At 44.1% G+C, this 20,803-nt stretch overlaps 1 protein-coding gene across 2 annotated transcripts in view; it reads right to left on the reverse strand.

Moving 5' to 3' along the window:
- The window catches only part of USP39 (ubiquitin specific peptidase 39), an 882,613-nt gene that overhangs the window by 561,227 nt on the left and 300,583 nt on the right, over positions 1-20,803 (reverse strand). For both annotated transcript variants that reach the window (XM_044084285.1, XR_006366329.1), the window contains exon 7: positions 3,106-3,183. In XM_044084285.1, the coding sequence (XP_043940220.1) occupies positions 3,106-3,183 (78 nt within the window). The remainder of the gene's footprint in view (positions 1-3,105; positions 3,184-20,803) is intronic.

The raw sequence follows: 20,803 nt of genomic DNA on the forward strand, positions 1-20,803 counted from the left end.
TAGCGAAAGATAACTTAAAGGGTTCAGCGAAATCACAGTGCTGGAGCCAGGCCTGACGTCTCATAACGAGACCTGCTCCGCTGGCTCTAGCGGCTCCTTCCGTGGCATGAGACAGAAGCCGCATAGAGGTGTTAGATATGGATCATAGAGTGGCCATCCGGGTGAAGTGCAATTGTTTGTCCTCCGCCGACATGGACTCTGGGGGCGATGCAGCGTACTCTTTGATAAAGTCCCGCTGCAGTCGGAGCACATGTGCCATGTAGTTCAGCGACCTCACAGAGAAGGTAGCCGAACTAAACACCCGCTTCCCTAGGCGGTCCATCGACCGAGACTCCTTGCTCGGGGGATGAACAGAGGGACACTCCTGAGCGAGTTCCCTCTTGGTGGCCGCCGCCACCAACATAGCATCTACAGGGGGACCCTTACTCCAGTGGGACTTGTCAGAGGGTGGGCTAAGAATCCTGTCTGGGCGCTTGGGGACTGGCTCCACAGTGTCCGGCTCCTTCCATGCCCTGGTAGTAATCAAGTCTACCAGGGGGTCGGCCGGAGGGGACACCCAAGAGGTAGACGGGCCTGCTTCAAATGCCTCCAGGAACACGGATTCGTCCAAGGTAGGCTTTGGGGCAGACCACCCCCCCCTTTATTCTCAGCATCTCCATGATGTCACCAAATGAGACATCTTCGGGAGGTGATCTTGGGGAGCCTTCCCCTTCCTCCAAATCCGTGTCCTCAGTCAAGGACTCTGGGGAGACCAGGTGCCTCCTCTTGCACCTTCGCTTGTGAGGAACCTCCTCGGGGGGGCTGCCCGAGGAGGTCTCACCAGCAATGTCTTGTTCCAATGGAACTACCTGGGACGTCAAAGCAGGCTGTCCATGGGACCGGGTGATTGAAGTTGGGCCCAACTGAGAAGGAGCGCAGGGTGGAGCCGTGACAAGGGCCGGGGGTCTGGAATCTCTCAACAGGACCCTCTCCACCACGTCGAATGCCGAGGGAGAGCTGCTCTCTCTGGGATCCGAAAGCAGACCCTCCCTCGGATCCGACGGACGGATCGGGGCCGGCACCGAAGCGATCGGATCCGACGGACCAGTATGCTCCGACCTGGATGGAGCTGTAGGCATACCGATACCGCTGGATCCGAAGCTCAGCTCTCGGCCCCGAGAGCTTGGATCCGAAGAAAATGGACCCGACAGACTCGAGGGAAGTGTCGGTGCCGACACCCCCCCGGTTCCAAGGCTGCCCGGCTCTGAAGACTCTGAACCCAGGAAACGGGACGGAAAAGGAGCTATTGGGGCAAAGAAGGGGGTCAAGCTCCCCCCGGAGGGAGGGGAGGCAGGAGCACTCCCATCTGCAGTTGGGCCTGGAGGAATCTTCTCATCATCCGGTCCAAATCTGCATCCGTGAGACTTCTGGTAGATCTTGACGAGGCCACCGAGGCGGGGCGGGAGTGTCGCCTCGATGAACTCGAAGGAGATCGGGTCTCCTCCTCCTCAGGACCCGGTGAAAAGCACGGGGACCGGATCCGAGAAGGAGGAGACCCAGAAGACCTGGAGGGAGAAGACCGCTTAGCCGTGGGGGCCGAAGCGGAGGCCTCGGCCCGCCGCTTGTGGTGCTTCTCCCTCCTCCTTTCTTTCCTGGCCTCCCTCTCCTCCGGGCCTAAGACGGGAGGTTGAGTCCCAGCCGGGGGGAGGGAAGCACAAGTGCCAGCCGCCGCAGCTGCAGTGGGAGCCATTGGAGGACCGGAGGTAGAAGCCGAGTCCGGGAGCAAAAGACCCGCCAGAATCAGCTTAGACCTCCGGTCCTTGAGTGCCCTGGATTGAACGCTGCACAAATGGTACAACCAGAGGACAGGTGCTCAACCCCAAGGCACAACACACACAGAGTGTGGCCATCCGCTGGGGACAGCTTATGGTCACACTCGGTGCACTTAGAAAACATCACCTTTGGGGCCTCAGACATACTGAGAAGGTAAAACACACACACTAGGCCCCAAACACACACACACACAACTCTAACGGAACCACGAAGGAAGGGGGAGGTAGATACAAAAAAATATAAAGTTAAACTAAGAGGGTTTTATATTAAAGGGACCTGGAAACACTCACAACCAATATTAGCAGAAAAAAAGAAGAAAAAGGTAAATTTTTTTCTCACAAAAAAAGTCTCTAATTCCTGGAACTCTAGATCAAGCTGCTGTTGGTTAACCGCGGCAAACTAGATCTGGGGTCAGTCAGGGTTGGCAGGGGATTATGGGTAGGGGAGGAGCTTGGAGCTCGGATCTAAAGCTGTTGAAAACTGCTGGCTCAGATCCGAGATCGGATCCGATTCCCATAGGTTGCTGCACAAATGAAGTTAACTACTTCAGCTCAAATGACACTTTGGTTGATTCACTGGCACAAAAATTCCCCATATACAATACTGGCTACTAAACTTAGCATGCCAGGTGAAAGGTGGCTGAAGGGGAGCAATGAATTAGCTTCAACTGTCAGTGACAAGCTCTAATGTCTATGGTGCAAGTGGTTGTTGATATTTACATTGCTTGGCAACTTGCCAGAGGAAGGTGAGGTTTAGAGAAGGCATATATTCTACTCTTGGGGCGTGGAAATGCAAACATCCACAGTGGGAGTTTTTGCATGCTGAACACCAAGGGGAGAGACTGTAACAGAGGGCAGTATTAACCTCACAAGCCCACTCACCAGCCTTCATCCCTTTTTGGACACTTGCATCTTAGAGGCCTGCAATCTACAGTTGACAAAAACATGAGTAAAGCAGGAAAAGCCTACCCAAACAACAGCAAACTATACACAATGTAATGATTTTCTGCTAAAAAATAAACGGAAGACAACAAACTACTTGAACCCAACTGCAAATAGAGGAAGTGAAAAAAGTGACAAAAACAAGCTGTACAATAGCATTTATGGCACAAACACAGTTATGGTTCAAATATTTGCATTTCATCAGTTTAGCCAGCAAAAAGAGAAAAAATACTAATGATCACAGCTTCTCCTTAACAGCAATGTAAAAATGGGAGCTAAAAAGCACAGTCCTATAGTCAAAAACCACAGCATTTGTTACTACTGAATTTTAAAAGAGAAAGAAAAAACTTACTCTTTTTCTTTAACTTGCTGCCTCCCAGAGCTAAATGTAGAGCATTGAGGAACCAGGATAGAAAATCAACAGCATCCCCTGTAATATACAACAAAAATATTAATTCTGGTCAAAACATCTCACTTAAGTAGTCTATGCTTCAGCTAAATCACTGCAAGTGAAAATATGTCTCGGTGTTCAATCTAAGTAAAATACACTGCTGGAAACAGAGGCAATGAATACTTTAGGACCAAAATCAAGAAACTCTTTAATGCAAAACCAATAAAAACCGCATTAAAGAGTTTCTTGATTTTGGTCCTAAAGTGTTCATTGCCTCTGTTTCCAGCAGTGTCTTTTACCTAGTTTGTCGGTTTATTGTTTTGAAAGTGGAGTTCAGTGTTTAGTCTGAAAATGCAAATTCACTGCCTCTCCAATTCTGACAACCAAGATGCATGAAAAGGCTCTAGTTAATGAAGCATCAGATAGCAGAGTGGAAGGACAACAACCAATGACTTACTCATGCAATTTCAAATGTGGAAAGACACGCATTTTAAATCTCCTAATAACTACATAAAAATCTAAATCCAGTTTATTTTTACCATTCACTTCTACTGCGAGACAGTACAGTTGTGTAAAATTTTACCATAACAGTAAATGTCCTCATTACTGTTGCAGTATTCCTGATACAAGGATCTCCTGCCAATGGTAGCCAAGCGTCCAACCAGTATAGCAAAGCCTTTAGAATTTACAGACATCATACATCACACACATGCTCCTCGCACAAGAGGTATGGCAGAAAGGTGATGCACGGATGGACATACGTCAGAAATTAAAAGCCCCAAGAGGAACGTGCATCCAGAAAGAGAAAAAAAGGATCCTTAGCTAGGAAGGCAAGAGAAATTGGGCACAGCAAAAAAAAGGGGAGGAGGGAGGGAGTGAACACTGCAACAGTGAACAGAAGGACATCTACTGTTATGGTAAGATTTTACACAACTGTACTATGTCCTTCCATATCACTGTTGCAGTATTCCTGATCCAAGGGAGAGTACAAAAGCTCAAGAGAAAACCTGGTAGGAGGAAGGCACTGAACAGCCCTCTTGAAACCCATGCAGGATAGCTCTGGCAATGCCATTTCTTGCTCTGGAAACAACACCCTACGTGTAATACTTAGTCAAGGTATAGACAGATGTCCAAGTAGCAACCTCAAAGATGGAATTTTATCCAGTCCTTTGAAAAAGGCACCAGAGGAAACAACAACTCTGGCAGAATGAGCCTTGGAAATACATTTACCATGAAAAGAATAAGAACAGGAAATGGCCTTAGAAATCCGGGAAGAGATGCTTTATTTAGAAACTGCCAAAGACCTGGGATAAAAAGGAAACAAAAAGTTGCTCAGATTTACAAATGGCCTTACTCTTACTCAAATAATATCCGAGCTGCCTATGCACATCCTAGGAGTGAAGAACCTTCTTACTAGCACACTGTGGAGAAGGAAAAAAGGAGGCTAAATTAATATACTGATTAAGAAAAAACTCATTGACCAACTTGGGCATAAAAGAAGCATTACTACAAAGAGACACCTGTCCCTATGAAAAACTAAAAAAAGGAGGCACAGCCATAACAGCCTGAAAGCTCAGATGCTCTCTCAGCCGAAGTAAGGACCAAAAGAACAGTCTTCCGATTACAATGTTGTAAGGAAGCTGAAGTTGCAAACTCAAAATGAGCCCAAGTCAAATTTTCAAGATCAAAACTGAGATCAAGAAGGCAGAATAGGCTTCCTGGGATGCCGGACATGAAGGTTGGCTTTAAGAAATTGTTTGACCTCAAACCTAGAGGCTTAAAGGGGTAGTCAAGGGCAGAAGAGCAAAAACAGCCGAGAGGTGAGCTTTAACTGAAGAATATGCTAACCCAGCATGGGGCAATTTACACAAATACGACAAAACCAGCGGGATCTCCACTGAAAAGGGATCCTGGTTCTGAGAGAGACACCAGACAGAACATTTTTTCCATTGGGATAAATACGATTTCCTGTTAGTGGGTTTCCTGACCTCCTTCAGAAAACTATGCACGTCCTCAGAAAAGAGGTGCCTAAAAGGGATCAAAGCCTTATCACCCACATCATCTGTAGAAGAGTAGACAACTGAGGATGGATAAGAGACCCCTTAGCTTGGGTGAGAAGATACACCGGGAGAGGTTAACTTGTGATGACTGCCCCTGGCTAAGTGAAAAATAAGGGGGAACCAATGCTATCTGGGACAAAAGGGAGTCACCAGCAACATTTTGGGAGAGTTTTGCTTGATTTTGTGTAGGACCCTTGGAATTAGGGGAAGGGGAGGGAAAGCATACAGAAATATCCCTTTCCAAGGAAAAGATAGGGTGTCCACCTTCCAAGCCACAGGACTTTGGACTCTGGAACAGAACAGAGGAAGCTGTCTCTGTTCAGAGGGGAGGCAAAAATATCTACCTGAGGAATACCCCACCAATGGACAATATCCAAAAACACATCTCTGTGAAGAACCCATTCGTGAGGCTGTCTGCTGGACCTGCTCAGGCAGTCTGCCACTATATTCTGCTCCAAAGTAATGTCGACAGCCTGAAGATCACTTGATATTGGACAGCTAGATCCCAGACATGAAGAGTGAGTTGCAAAGAAGGTAGGACCTTGTCCTCACTTGCTTGTTTACATTTCACATCACTATGGAATTGTCTGTAAAAACTTTGAGGGGCCCTGGAAGAATGAGAGAACAAAAAGCCTGAAGAGCTAAAAGGACAGCTCTCATTTCCTTGATGTTAATGTGATCCGACCTTTGATGGGGAGGCCAGAGACCCCGGAGACCTTTTGAGCACAAGACGCTCCTCCATCCCCTGTCCAAACCATCTGAAAAGAGCTCTTGAGATGGGACTGGAGGTTGGAAAGGAAGCCCTGGGTTGAGAGAAAGCTGATTAATTCACCACTGAAGCTTGAATTTGAGACAGGAAAGAAGTAGAAATAGGACATCCAGTGGATGACAATGTTGAAGCCACAATGACTTCAAGTACTACTGGAGTTCTCTCATATGGAACCTGGCTAGAAGTATCATAAAAATGGTGGAAGCCATGAACCCTAGAACCCTGAGAAAATCCCTGTCTGTGACTGAAGCCAAAGGAAGAAGGAATTGAAAAAATACAAATCAGAGAAAGGTCCTTGAGTGGTGGCAGGGACACCAGAATGGATGTCATCTGAATTCTGCAACAGAGAAAAACATGACTCTGAGAGGGAACCAAGACGGATTCTTGAAAGCTTATGGTAAACCCTAGGCTTTGTAATAGGCAAACATTAAACTGAAGCAGAACTTTGGGGAGTAAGCCTGGATGAGCTGGTTGTCAAGATAAGGAAAGATCTGAACCCCTCCCATCCTGGAAAAAGTGGATGAGCTGGTTGACTAGAAAAGAAAAGATCTGAACTACTCCCATCCTGCAAAAGGCAATGACAGGAACAAACCATTTTGTGAAAATCCTTGGGGCAGTAGAAAGGCCAAAAGGAAAACAGAGAACTGAAAATGTACGGAAGAAATACAGAAATGCAAAAACGTCCTGAAAAGGAGTTTGATGGGGATGTGGAGGTAGGCATCTCTGAGGTCCAGAGATACCAGGAAGGCCTGGGGGAAGAAGAAAATGGAACAAGGTTTGAAAAGACAGCATCCAAAAGGAGGGGACATTCAGAAAAGTATTGAACCGAGAAAGGTCCAGAATGGGTTTTCAGGTGCCTTTCTTCCTGGTGACTAGGAACATCCTGGAATAAATACTCTTCCCTTCCTGGGGAGGGAGCACAATACGAATGGTGCCCTGGGCCAGAACAGTCTGAAGCACCTCTGGAAAGAAAGGAAGCTATTCCTGTGGAGGTTGTGGGATACCCAGAAAGGGGGGGGGGGGGGATTTCCACATCATGAAGTAAATCAGGCAGATGATGGACAAAACACAAAAGAGTCTTGAGTGACCCTTAACCAACTGGGAAGGGGCAGGGAAAGACAAAAGGAAAAGGAAACCTGGCCAAGAAAAAGAGGAAGCAAACTGTCAGATGGAATCTAGTTTGTCCTGAAAAGGAGGCTTCTATGAAGGAGGAGTCTGAGGACACTTAGCTGGAGGCAAACGCCTAGAACTTTTTTTGCCTTTGGGTGGAGGGTGAGACAGTATGTGAACAAAAGCAGATTTGATATGATAATTCTTCTGGAATTTAGGGGTGGGAGAAAAAATATATATGTTACGATTCCTTCAAGGCCTTGCCTTTGCCTGGAGGGACTTAAAAAGTTCAGCAGCAAAGCCAAAAAGTTTTTTATTATCAAAGATAGCATCCAACAACTTAGCCTTAATGTCATCAGGTAAAGGTGGAAGACGAAGCCAAGAGTAAGACCAAATGACAATACCAAAAGCAGAAGCCCTAGAAGGAGCATCAGCTGCATCATAACTCCACTTAAGAGTGTCGAGCCACTTGAGAGAGAGAGCCCAACAAAGAAAGGGATGAGATTTTCCTTTCAGAATCAGGAAGTCCAGAAATAACCACAGAAGATCGAGAAAGAAGGGCTAAAACACATCTGGTCATACGAGTTTGGTAACTGATAGCCCTAAAGGCTGGTGTGGTAGCAGTATAAACCTTTTTACCTAGACGTTCCATGGCTCTACTGTCTTTGCCTGAAGAAGGGAGTTTAGTTGAAGGTGAAAGCTTACAAGGTTCGTCAAAAGAGGCAGGAACTACAGAAGGATCACCAAAAGGACATTTATACAGACATTTACAATCATCTGGCACCTTGTAAAATATGTCAGATTTGTTGGGGGTCTGGAGACTGAGAATCAGGGGCAACAGAGACTACTGAAAAGGTATCTAAGAGGGTAGCCAGGACTGGAGAAACAGCAGAGGGTTTGGAAGACTCCATTTGGAGAAGTTCTCAATAACTCTTCTGAATATCAGAAACCTGAGAACAATCTTACTTGAAATAGCGTTCCCAACACTTAGTTCTTCTAAGGGAGAATCTGGACTAATAGAATCCTCTTCCCCAGACCCATAATCCAAAGAAGGGACCTGGAAGAAAATGCCAAAGACTCTTCCCCAGAATCCAAACCCTCAGAGGACTCTTGCTTCCTGGGCTTCTTAAGAGGAGTAGATGACCAGGGATGAGCAGGTAGAGAGACTCCTTCAGGAGGCTTCAAGGCCATCAAAGCATTAAACAACCCCTGGGTGGTAAAATCCTTCCATTCACATTGGGGATTTTTTTTCTTTTTTGGGGCATCTGCCAAACAAACCCTAGGAGGTTCGGACCCCTGCTGATACTACCAAAGTAGCAGAAATCTCCTCCAGAACTAGAATCTGTCGGTCCCTCAGATATAATTAGCAGCAGTTTCCCCTCAATGTCTGCAGCAGATGTTTGTAAAGCCTCCGAGGACATGCAAGAAGTTGGATACATGCCAGCCTCCGACAGGGATGCAGCAGAGGAATCTGAAACCCACAGACAATCCTCTAGGCTTTCACCAGCCTCAAGAGAGATGCCTGGGGGGGGAGGATGGACAGCAGCTGAATTAGACCTAATGTTTTTGTCCTTTTCCTGGAAAGCATCTGACCCTTGGGATGGGAAGACTCCACCACTGCACCTTGGCCAACGACTTCAGAACACTGGTCTTCTAGGTAAACAGACAAGGAGGAGAAACGACATACGGTCTTGGGGACAAACACTTGGTAGACAGAACAGAGCGTACTGTCATGAGAAGCACCCAAACAAAACAGACACTGCTCATGACTATCTTTATGGGGAATCTGCCTCCCACACTGACATTTTCTTTTTCTGGATGACATGTAAACTCACACAATCAAAACAGAAGAAAATAAGAAGAAACCTTCTTACCTGAAACACAGCTCGGTAACCAACACAGAAGAAGAGTGTTCAGACTGATGTTCAAAGATGGATGTCTGGACTGGCAGCAAAGAAGTTCTGAGGCAAGTATGCCCATATGTCAGCTTTATGCCTTACTCCTTGGGCGAGGAGCATATATGTGACATACAATGTACATAAATTCTAAAGGGTTTGGAATACTGGCCAGACGTTGGGTTATCCTTGGCAGGAGATCCCTTACGTCAAACTGCATAAAACAAAGTGTACCAATGTTTCCAAATCATATGCTTTCTATACAATACTATTTTTTATTAAAATACTGCTAAAATTCAACTTGAATTTCTAAAATTTTACAGAGCAATTTAGCAGTCTCTTGCCATTACCACCTAGGTCAAAGTATGATGAAGTATCATGATCTAGTATGTAGTATGATGAAGTTTAAGTATGATTAAACCTGAACATGCCTAATGGCTTAAGGAATAACACACTGAGTGTTATCATGTTAATGAATAGAAGAAACAAAAATAAATAAATCTGTAAGCATTGAAAGTAGTCATCAATTGCACGTTTGAAACACTATGGAGTATTTACTTAATCAGGCCATACCAATTTCTAGTGAACATGAAAAAATATTTCTAGTTAACATAATCAGTTATATCACATCAAACACACACTGAAGCAATTACAACAGAAAAATCCAAGTGCCCCCATTTAACATAACCATTTTAAATCCCATCAGATATGCCATGTAGCAATTCTCAGTAAAATGATCCACTTGATGGGATTTCATATTTATTCTGTAAAGAAAACATTTATGGTATTAGACTCTGTATTATTGGTTTAATCTATTAAATTGTTTGCTGCACTAATAATGCTTTTCTAAAATTAATTGTTTGAATTCATAAAAGCATACAAGTCTTGAACATTAAAATGTACTTAAACTGTTTAAACTGTTTAATGAAACTGCAAACAAGTGTCAGAATATCACCTTTGCCATAGGAAAGACAGCACCAACAGCCATAGGAAAGACAGCACTTAACATATAAAATCATTAATGAAAAAACATTAAACGTGCAATGAACTCGCTAGCTGGGAGTAAAACAGACTTGTTCCAGAAATTAATACATATATTTGTTTCAGTTTTAAACATACTTGTTTTTAATTATTGCTGAGAGTCATTCAATACTTCTAAATATAATCTGCACTCTCTATAAGTAGTTGGTCCTACATTAATAGATTTATTATCCAAGTTTGTGCACAGCCTCCCAATTCAGCAATCAGTATCTTTTACCATCTGGATCCAAGTGTCACTCATGTTCCCGCCCATCAATTTCAAAGAACAGCTCGTACGCACACACCCACATATACACTAATATATATATATATATATATATATATATATATATATATATATATATTAATACACACACACACACACATGCATGTGTGTGTGTGTGTGTGTGTGTGTGTGTGTGTGTGTGTGTGTACTGAAATCAAAACACCCAAATATCGATGTTTACAAAGTTGACAACAAAACGTGAACTTTGCAAACATCAACACACTACTACACATTCACTGATCAAAAACCTTGGCGCATGCAAAACTTAAACTTAAAAAAAAAATTATAATAAAAAATTGTTTTTTGCAGTGGTACAACCCCATTCCCTTGTGCCCCCACCTCCTGTTAAACTCAGAGGAGACTGCACAGTCTCGGGGAAAGGGCATATTTTCATACCCAGAGAACTGTTCGATCTTGTACTCTTGTCAACCATCTCAGTAGTTAACTAAATTTTGTTAGCTAAACAGAGGACACACATGCACACATTATATCTATACATATATCTGTATATATGTATATATACCGGTACATATATATTATGTAAATACCACATACATACATACACATACAGTAAACTCTCAGTTAACCGGTACCCATGGGGATTGGTAGATGCCAGATAAGTGCAGTTTCTGGTTGATTGAAAGTTACTATTAAAAACAGACCTGACAAATACTGTACAATATACTATACCACACCATACCATAAACTCTGTATTAATTTGATTTTAGTAATGAAATATAGTAAGCCTGGCTGGCATAATATTTTAAACTCATATTTCTACTAGAAAACATGGCACACGGAATGGTTTTCAGTGGCACGTTTAGTGGATTGTAACTGAATGAACTGAAGAGAGAGTGAATGCATGAATGAAAGCAGAAGCAACTGTTTGTGAGAGATCAAAGAGATGTATGAAAGCTGAAGAGAGCGTGTGTGTGAGAGACATTGGAGAGAGAATGTGCAATCTGATGCAAGTGGGGTATGGAGCGAGTACTGACATTTTAGTGATTTGACTTGTTTGGTTTGACTTGTTCTCAGGTTAGCGAGAGAGGGATTTTTTGGGTTCCTATTACATGATTGAATGCTAGAAATAGTGAACACTCATTTGTTGAACCCAAATGCATGAAACCACAGAATATCAAAGGAATGGATCAGCAATTTTTTTCCCAGGGAAAAAAATTTGCTGGGCTGTTCTCTGGACTTTGCTGTTTTCTTCACTGTGGTGCGATCTCAGAGTTGGTATATATGTGGTGGGGGGGGGGGGACACAGCCCCTCCACCTCGGGAGGGGGTCGGGGATGAAGCCCCCCACTTTATGTTGCCTGTACATTTTTTTTTGATCAGCGGATTTTTTCCCCCTGGGAAAAAAAATTTCTGATCTGTTCCTTTGACATTCTGTGGTTTCAAGCATTTGGGTTTGATAATAGATCTTTCTCTATTTCTAGCATTCTATCATTTAATATGAACCCGATTTTATTTGTATCTTCCTTTTTAAAACTCAAACTCTACAAACATAAGGTCTGTTTCTGCGGGAGGAAAATGGACAGTTGTGTACACTTACCATAAATGTAGATGTTCGAGTGTATTCACTGGTGCAGTCATTACATTTGGGTTATCCTGCTGGCAGGTTGCCGTCAGTTGGCCTGAATTCCAAAGTCTTGGGTCCTGTGTCGGTTGCTGTCGCCTCTTCCCTGATGTCAGGTCGTCAGGGGTATAAAAGATGCAGCCAACGCCATTTTATTTAGTTTTTCTTGCCCCAGATGTCAGGTGCCCCCAAAAAGGTAGGCTAAAATTATGTAAATAAAACATACATGCACCAAAATAAGTTTTACCTTCATCTATAAGCAAATACACCACCTAGGTTGTATAGATTAGAGAAGTAAAGATAAGTTCCAGCAAAAATAAGGGGGATGGCGGGTGGGTAACCTGGACTGCAACAGTGAATACACTCGAACATCTACATTTATGGTAAGTGTACATAACTGTACTATGTTCTTCGTGTTTTACTGTTGCAGTCATTACAATTGGGTCGAGTCCCAAAGCTATGGTTGGGGGGCTGAAGCTAAATAGCATTAGGAGTGGTTATAAGGCCCTGCAGAACTGCAGTGGCAAAGCCTGCCCTGGATTTAGAGTAAAGGGGCAGATTGTAATGTTTTGTAAAGGTATGCACTAAACTCCAAGTAGCAGCCTCCAAAATGTCTTTGGTTGGTACTCCCCTGAGAAAGGCTGCAGAAGTGGCTGCAGCTCTGGTTGAATGTGGCCTAATGCCCTTAGGCACTGGTTTGCCATGCTGTGAGTAGCATAAATGCATGCAGTGACCTATACACTTTGAAATAGTCTGCTTGGAGATAGCCTTTCCTTGTGATGCTGTGGCATATGCCACTAGTAATTGCTCTTTCTGAAAACTTTAGTTTTGTCCAAGTAGAATCTAAGTTGTCTGTGTATGTCCAAGAATGCAGAATTTTTTCCCCCTTGTTCTGTGGATTTGGATAAAAAGTTGGCAAATGAATTGTTTGGTTATGGGCTACACTGGATACCACCTTAGGCATAAATGTAGAGTTTGTTCTCAGAGAGACCCTGTCTGGATAGAAAATGATAAAGGGTTCCACAGCCATGAGAGCCTGTAGCTCTGAAACTCGTCTTGCAGAAGTTACTGCTAGGAGCAGCACTGGTTTCCAAGATAAGAACTTTATGTCTGCAGTAGCAGTTGGCTCAAAAGGAGGTAAGGTGAGTTTTTCCAAGACATAATTGAGGTCCCATGCAGGTATTGGCGTTCTCCTTGGAGGCCTTAAGTTTTTTGCTCCTCTGAGGTACTGCCTTAAAGGATGTGAAGAGAGTGGTGGCTCTGTACTGTAATGAGCTGAAATGGCAGAGGCATGGATTTTAATTGATGAAAAAGATAGGCCTTTGTCCAGCATCTTGGTTAAATATTGCAAAATCTGAGGAATATTTGGGACAGCTGTATCAGTTCCTTGAGCTTGGTTCCAAGCGCAAAATCCCAGCGTAGGATTTTCTAGTACTAGGCCTTCTGGCTTCTAAAATGACATCCATCACAGCTTTACTGAAAGGTGTGGTTTGTATGGCTACATTATTCGCCATGCTGCCAGGTTTAGGGTCCTGAGTTGGCTGTGCAGAATCTGATTGTTTTGCTGGGACAGTAGATGAGGTATTTGAGGTAAGGTCCCGGCTGGGCATTGGGACAGGTTCCTTAAGATTGGATACCAGCACTGGTGTGGCCAGTCTGGGGCAATCAGAATCATTTTTGGTTTCTCCTACCTGACCTTTAGGAGTACTTTGTGGAGGAGAGGCAGTGGAGGAAAGGCATATACTGATAGGTTTGTCCAGTTAAAAGATAAGGCGTCCACTTTCCAAGCTTGTCTGTGATAAGTTCTTGTGCAGAATCTTCTTAGTTGATTGTTTTGAGGGGAGTCAAATAGATGTCCGGGCGTCCCCATTCCATTGTTATCATGCTGAAGACTTGTAGATCCAGGTGCCACTCGTGGGGATCCATGAGGTTTCTGCTTAGTTCATCTGCCAGAGTATTTTCCTTTCCTGGCAGGAATTGTGCTGTGTCCCATAAAGCCATGGCCAGTCTGCACAGAGGATAAGAACGAGTTCCCCCCTGCTTGTTTATGTACCACATGGCCGTGGTGTTGTGTCTTTATCAGTAGTTGTCCCGGATGAAGTAGGTCCTTGAAGGCTGTCAGGTCATTTTGAACAGCTAGCATCTCTTTTTGATTGATATGTAGATGCTTTTGGTTTGTGGACCAGGTGCCCTGAATGCCTCTTCCTGCCATGTGTGCCCCCCAGGCATAATCTGATGCATCCGTCGTTAGGCTCTGCCTGGCTGGGGGTAGTGAGTATGGCTGTCCCTTGTTTAGGTGACCAGCCTTTGCTCACCATCGAAATTCCTGTTGCAGGCAGGGTATTAGAGTAATCTTTGTTTCCAGACTGTGGCAATGTTGTGTCCAGACACTTTTTAGATACCACTGAATTTTCCTCATATCCAGTCTTGCATATGGAATTAGTAAGATGCATGACGCCATGAAGCCCAAAGCCTGCAGAATTCTTCTTGCAGATAACTGGGCCTTTGTTGCCATTTCCTTGAAATAGGTAGTCAGTTGCCTTTGTTTGTCTGGAGTGAGATAAGCCATCTGGGCAGTTGTATTTAAGCTTGCACCCAGGAATATTATCTCTTGAGAGGGTACTAGTTTTGATTTCTTTTTGTTGACTGTGTACCCTAGGCATGTTAAAAGTCTTATCACAAAAGTCAAATGCTGTAGTAGAATGTCTTTCTCTGCTTGTATGAGGCAGTCGTCCAAGTAAGGATATATTTGTATTCCTCTTTGTCTGCAGTAAGCAATTACTGGTGCCAGGCACTTTGTGAAGACCCTGGGCGCAGTAGATAAGCCAAAGGGCAGTGCAGAGAATTGGTAATGCTTTGAGCCAGCCTTGAATCTGAGGTATCTTCTGCATGTTTGTCTGATTGGGAGATGCAGGTATGCCTCTTTTAGGTCTAAAGTCACAAGCCAAGCCTTGCTGCCCAGCATGGGCAGAAGCTGCTGTAAGGTCAACATCTTGAATTTTGGTATATCCAGGAAAGTGTTTAAAATAGGTCCAGTATTGGTCTCCATGCTTTGTCCTTTCTGGGTACCAAAAACAGTCTTGAGTAAAATCCTTATCCCTGTTCTTGCTGTGGCATTTGTTGAATAGCCCTTATGTCTATGAGAGCGGCGACTTGTTTTTGAGCCTCTGCCCATTGATTTTTTGGCAGGTCTGGCCAACCGTACAACCGTACACACACACATATATATATATATATATATATATATATGTGTGTGTGTGTATATATATATATATATATATATCTGTGTGTGTGTGGGTCTATATCAGATTATCGAAGAGGCATTACAGCGAATGCTTCTTAAGCAACACGAAAACAGTGAACCATGAATTATGCGAATGGACGAATCAGCAATTTTTTTTCCTAGGAAAAAAAAAACACTTGGCCATTAGCATAAATTTGCCTCTTTCCCCACTGTAAGGTGATCGCAGAGTTGGTATATTTAGCATTGGGGGGGGGGGTGTAGCACACCACTTTCAGTTATTTTTAGTGATATTTAATTTCTGGTTGGATCAATGATTTTTCCCCACTGTAGTGCGATCCTGGAGTTAGTATATATAGTTAAAGGGGGATGAGGGGGCACAGCCCCCCAACTTGTTTGTTTTATATTCTATTTTAACAAAACATTCAAAAAGTACAGTTTTGTACCTACCATAAATGTAGATGTTCGAGTGTATACACTGCTGCAGTCATTACACTTGGGTTATCCTACCGTCAGGTGGTTCCCCAGTCGGCCGGAGTTCCAAAGTCTTGGTCCGGCGTCAGTTGCTGTCGCCTCCTCCCTGACGTCAGAGCGACAGGGGTATACAAGATGCAGCCGACGCCATTTTCTTCAGTTTTTCTTGCCCCAGATGTCATGTGTCCCCAAATAGGTAGGCAATTCAAATTGCTAATAAAACATACATAAGAAAAGCAAACAACAACTTTCAGCTACCAGCAAATACTCCCCATAGGTAGTAAAGGGTAGAAGACATAGGTACGTACCAGCAAGTAAGAGGGGAAGGGTAACCTGGACTGCAGCAGTGTATACACTCGAACATCTACATTTATGGTAGGTACAAAACTGTACTATGTTCATCGTGTTACACTGCTGCAGTCATTGCACTTGGGTAGAATCCCAAAGCTGAGGTAGGGTGGCTGGTTCTATAAGGTATTAGGGGTGGCTATAAGGCCCTGCAGCACTGCAGTGGTGAAGCCAGCTCTGGATTTAGAGTATAGAGGCAGATGGTAATGCTTGGTGAAGGTATGTACAGAACTCCAAGTTGCTTCTTCCAAAATATCCTTGGTAGGTACTCCTCTGAGGTAAGCAGTTGAAGTGGCTGTTGCCCTAGTGGAGTGGGATATAATGCTGCTAGGTACAGGTTTCCCATGGTGTGTATAGCAGAAACGTATACAATGTCCTATCCATTTTGAAATAGTCTGTTTTGAAATGGCTTTTCCCTGTGCTCCTGCAGCATATGCTACCAATAATTGCTCAGATTTCCTGAAAGCTTTGGTTTTGTCCAAGTAGAAGCATAACTGCCTGTGAATGTCCAAGGAATGCAGTAGTCTCTCCCCTTTATTCTGTGGTTTTGGATAAAAAGTTGGCAAATGAATAGTTTGGTTTAGAGCCACACTGGATACCACCTTTGGCATAAACGCAAGGTTAGTTCTTAAAGACACCCTGTCCTGGTGGAAAATGAGGAAAGGTTCCACTGCCATTAGTGCCTGTAATTCTGAAACTCTTCGTGCTGATGTTATTGCCAGGAGCAGAGCAATTTTCCAAGAGATATATTTTAATTCTGCTGTGTTAGCTGGCTCAAAAGGAGGTAAAGTTAATTTTTCCAAAACAAAGTTGAGGTCCCAAGTTTGAGTAGGTGCTCTACAGGGTGGTCTTATGTTTTTAGCCCCTCTGAGGTACTGTCTTAGCAAAGGATTAGAGAAAATTGGTGGATCCATGTTGTAATGAGCAGAGATGGCAGAGGTGTGGATCTTGATGAATGAGAAGGAGAGGCCTTTGTCCAGCATCTCAGTTAAATATTGTAGTATCTGAGGAATGTTTGGGACATGAGGGTCAAGGCTGTGAGCTTGGTTCCAGGCACAGAATCTCTTCCATTTATCCGAATAGGCTTTCCTGGTACTAGGCCTTCTGGCCTCCAAAACGACATCCATAACAGCTTTGGAGAGCAGCATTGCTTACTTGACTAAGGAATCTTCCATGCAGCTAGGTTTAAGGTCTTTAGCTGGCTGTGTAATATCTGACTGTTGTGCTGAGTCAGCAGATGTGGGATTTGAGGCAAAATCCAGGGTGGTCCTTGTGCTAAGTTCTTTAAGATTGGGTACCAGTGCTGGCGTGGCCAGTCTGGTGCAATCAGGATCATCTTTGGCTCTTCTTGCCTGGCTTTTATGAGTACCTTTGGCAGGAGAGGTAGCGGTGGGAAAGCGTATACTTGTAGGTTTTTCCAATGAGAGGGCATCCACTTTCCATGCTTGTGGATGGTAACTCCTTGTGCAGAATTTCTGTAGCTGGCAGTTCATTGGGGATGCAAATAGATCTATGTCTGGGCTCCACCATTTCTGTGTTATCATTCTGAATATTTGTGGATTCAATTCCCATTCGTGGGGATCCATGATGTTTCTGCTTAACTCGTCTGCCAGTGTGGTTTTCTCTCCAGGCAAGAATTGTGCTTGCAGATGAACTTGATCGTTTAGAGCTGTGTTCCACAAGGTCATGGCTTGCCTGCAGAGAGGGTAGGAGTGAGTGCCCCCTTGCTTGTTTATGTACCACATAACTGTAGTGTTGTCTGTCTTTAGTAGTAGTTGTCCTGGATGCAGCAGGTCCTTGAAAGCTATAAGGGCATTTTGTACAGCTAGCATCTCTTTTTGACTGATGTGAAGATGCCTTTGTTCTGCAGGCCACTTGCCCTGAATACAGTTGCCTGCCATGTGTGCTCCCCAGGCGTAATCCGATGCATCTGTTGTCAGTGTTTGCCTGGCTGTGGGTTGAGTAAAAGGCTGTCCCTTGTTGAGGTGACAAGCTTGAGCCCACTATTGAAACTCCTGTTGAAGGCAAGGAATTAGTGGTATAACTCTTTCCAAACTTTGACAATGTTGAGACCATACATTCTTTAGGTACCACTGTAGTTTCCTCATATGCAGTCCGGCATATGGAATTAGTAGTATGCAAGATGCCATGTAACCCAAGGCCTGCAGAATTTTTCTTGCTGGGAGTTGGGTCTTTGTTGCCATCAATTGAAAGTATTGAGTTAGTTGTCCTTGCTTGTATGGCGTGAGATAAGCCATCTGGGCCGTTGTGTTCAAGCTGGCACCCAGGAATATTATCCCTTGTGAGGGCACTAGTTTTGATTTATTTTCGTTTACTGTGTACCCCAGGCAACTTAATAACTTTTTTTACAAACGCCAGATGCTTTAGAAGAATGTCCTTGCTCTCTGCTTGAATCAGGCAGTCATCCAGGTATGGATAAATTTGAATTCCTTTCTGTCTGCAAAATGCAATTACTGGTGCCAGGCACTTTGTGAAGACCCTGGGGGCAGTAGATAAGCCAAAGGGCAGTGTAGAGAATTGATAGTGCATTGAACCAGCTATGAATCTGAGGTCTCTTCTGCAGTTTTGTCTGATGGGGACATGCAGGTATGCCTCCTTGAGGTCCAATGTCACGAGCCAAGCTTTCTTGCCCAGCATGGGAAGAAGCTGCTGTAGTGTCAACATTTTGAATTTCGGAACATCCAGGTAAGTGTTTAGAGAAGATCCAGAATGGGCCTCCAGGCTTTGTCCTTTCTGGGAACCAGAAAGAGTTTTGAGTAAAATCCTTGTCCTTGCTCCTGTGGTGGTACCTTTTGAATAGCTCTCATATCCATGAGTGCTGTAATTTGTTTTTGAGCCTCTGCCCATTGATTCGGTGGCAGATTTAGCATTCCTTTTAACCTTGGCAGAGTGTGAAAGTGGAACCTGTAACCTTGGGATACAATGTTGAGAACCCATTTGTCTTTGGTGATCATATGCCAATTGTGATAGAGAAGTGCCAGTTTTCCTCCCAAGGGGGCTGCCAAGACAGAGTTGTTTGGCAGCTGTAGGGGGAAGTCATTGGGGCTGCTTTTTATATGGTTGGGGCCTGTCTTCCCCTTCTTTCTGGCCTGATGCAACCCATTGTCGAGGCCTGTAAGGACCTTGTGGTTGACCTCTACCTCTTGGACGTCTGTATCTGCCCCTTTGAGGTCTGTCTGTAACTGGAAAGGACCAATTCTTAGTTGGCCAATTTCTGCTAAATCTAGGAGGCTGAACCTGTAAGAAATCCTTCACCGTTTGCATAGATTTTGCCTTATCCTCCATTTTCTTTAATACCTCTTCTGCCTTAACTCCAAATAACACATCCTGCTGCAAAGGTGCATCCAATAATTTTACTTTAACATGATCTGGTAACATGTGTTCTTTTAACCAAGCATGTCTTCTAATGACAGAGCCTGTAACTGCTGCTCTACAGGAGGCCTCTAAAGAATCAAAACCACATTGCAAAGTATGTTTTCCCACATGTTCAGCTGCATGCAATAAATCCTGCATTTCTTTTAAAAGTAGGAGGATCTGAATCTGGAAGCATTTTTTGTTTCAACTGAGACAGTAAAAATTGCTGATATTTTAGCATGTGAAACTGGCAATTTAAGGCTCTCATTGCTAAAGTTGCAGACTTATATACTTTCTTTCCCCATCTGTCTAATGCTCTGGAATCTCTGTCAGAGGGAACTGGATTCTTGGCTGATGAGGCCTTAACCCCTTTGGGTCCCTGAGAAATAGTTTCAGGGTCAGCAACAGGGCTGTTGTACAGAAATTTGTGTGAGTCAGGGACTCTGTAGTATCTGTCAGGTTTAACTGGGGCTGGAGGTAAGGAATCAGGATTTAAGCTGGATTCAGTATACACATCATCCACAATATCTAACACTGGCGGAATAGCAAGGGGTCTGTGTTGAGGTAATAAAAAGAAGTCTCTGAGCCTTTTCTTGGATTCTGAGTAATCCTGGCCTTCCCAATGGAAATGCTCCCTCATGGTATGCAAGGTTTCCCCAAAGGAGTAGTCCCTCAGGCGGAGAGGCTGATGGAATTGACTCCTCAGCATCAGAATCCTCATAAGGGGGTAAAGAATATCCTAGGTCTGAGGATGAATCTGAAGAGATGGACACCTGGTCGGATGAGTCATAGTCTGCATCCTGTCTAGGCCTTTTATCAGGAAGGGGCTGGGACCCCCTGATCAGAGTGATTAGGTCTTCGGCCATTTTGAGCATTTGTTTCTTAGGCATGGAGGCCTGTGCTGGAGAATGCTGTATTTGTTTCTTTGATTTTAAAGCTGGTCTACACTTAGTAGAGGGTTTAATGCTTAACTGAGTAGGTCTGAAAACACCCTCTGAAGCTGCGGGCAGCTCAGCTACTCCGGATCCCTCTGAAGGTTTAGTTTCGGTAGGCTGAATAACTTGAGTGTCCGAAGGCCCAGCCATCTCCACGTGGGAGTCAGAGATGGCCTGTGGTTCTACAGAAGCGGTCGTCAGGGGCTGCAAAGACAACTTGCTGAAAACCGGAGAACCGGTGACTGGCCTAGAAGAGGCTTTGTCATCAGTTTTGGGCCTCGGATGCCTATCCTTGTCTTTGCGATTTTTATGTATTCTGGTCGTCGGAAGTTCCGACGGCATGGTATAATCGAATTTTCTACCAAAATAATGTCGGGCAAAATCAAACCGACGTTTAATAGTGCGCTTGTTAAACCTAGCACAAAACCGACAACCAGTGACGTCGTGGTCTGGGCCTAGGCATGGGATACAATAAGAATGGAAATCCTTATGAGGTATTTGCTTCCCACAAGAAATACAGTTATTAACTTTTACTGACATCGGTCTGAGGCAAGAAAAAGTTTCC

Source organism: Protopterus annectens, chromosome 9.part0 (assembly GCF_019279795.1).
Source record: "Protopterus annectens isolate FY-2018-M chromosome 9.part0, PAN1.0, whole genome shotgun sequence".
Lineage (NCBI taxonomy): Eukaryota > Metazoa > Chordata > Ceratodontiformes > Protopteridae > Protopterus > Protopterus annectens.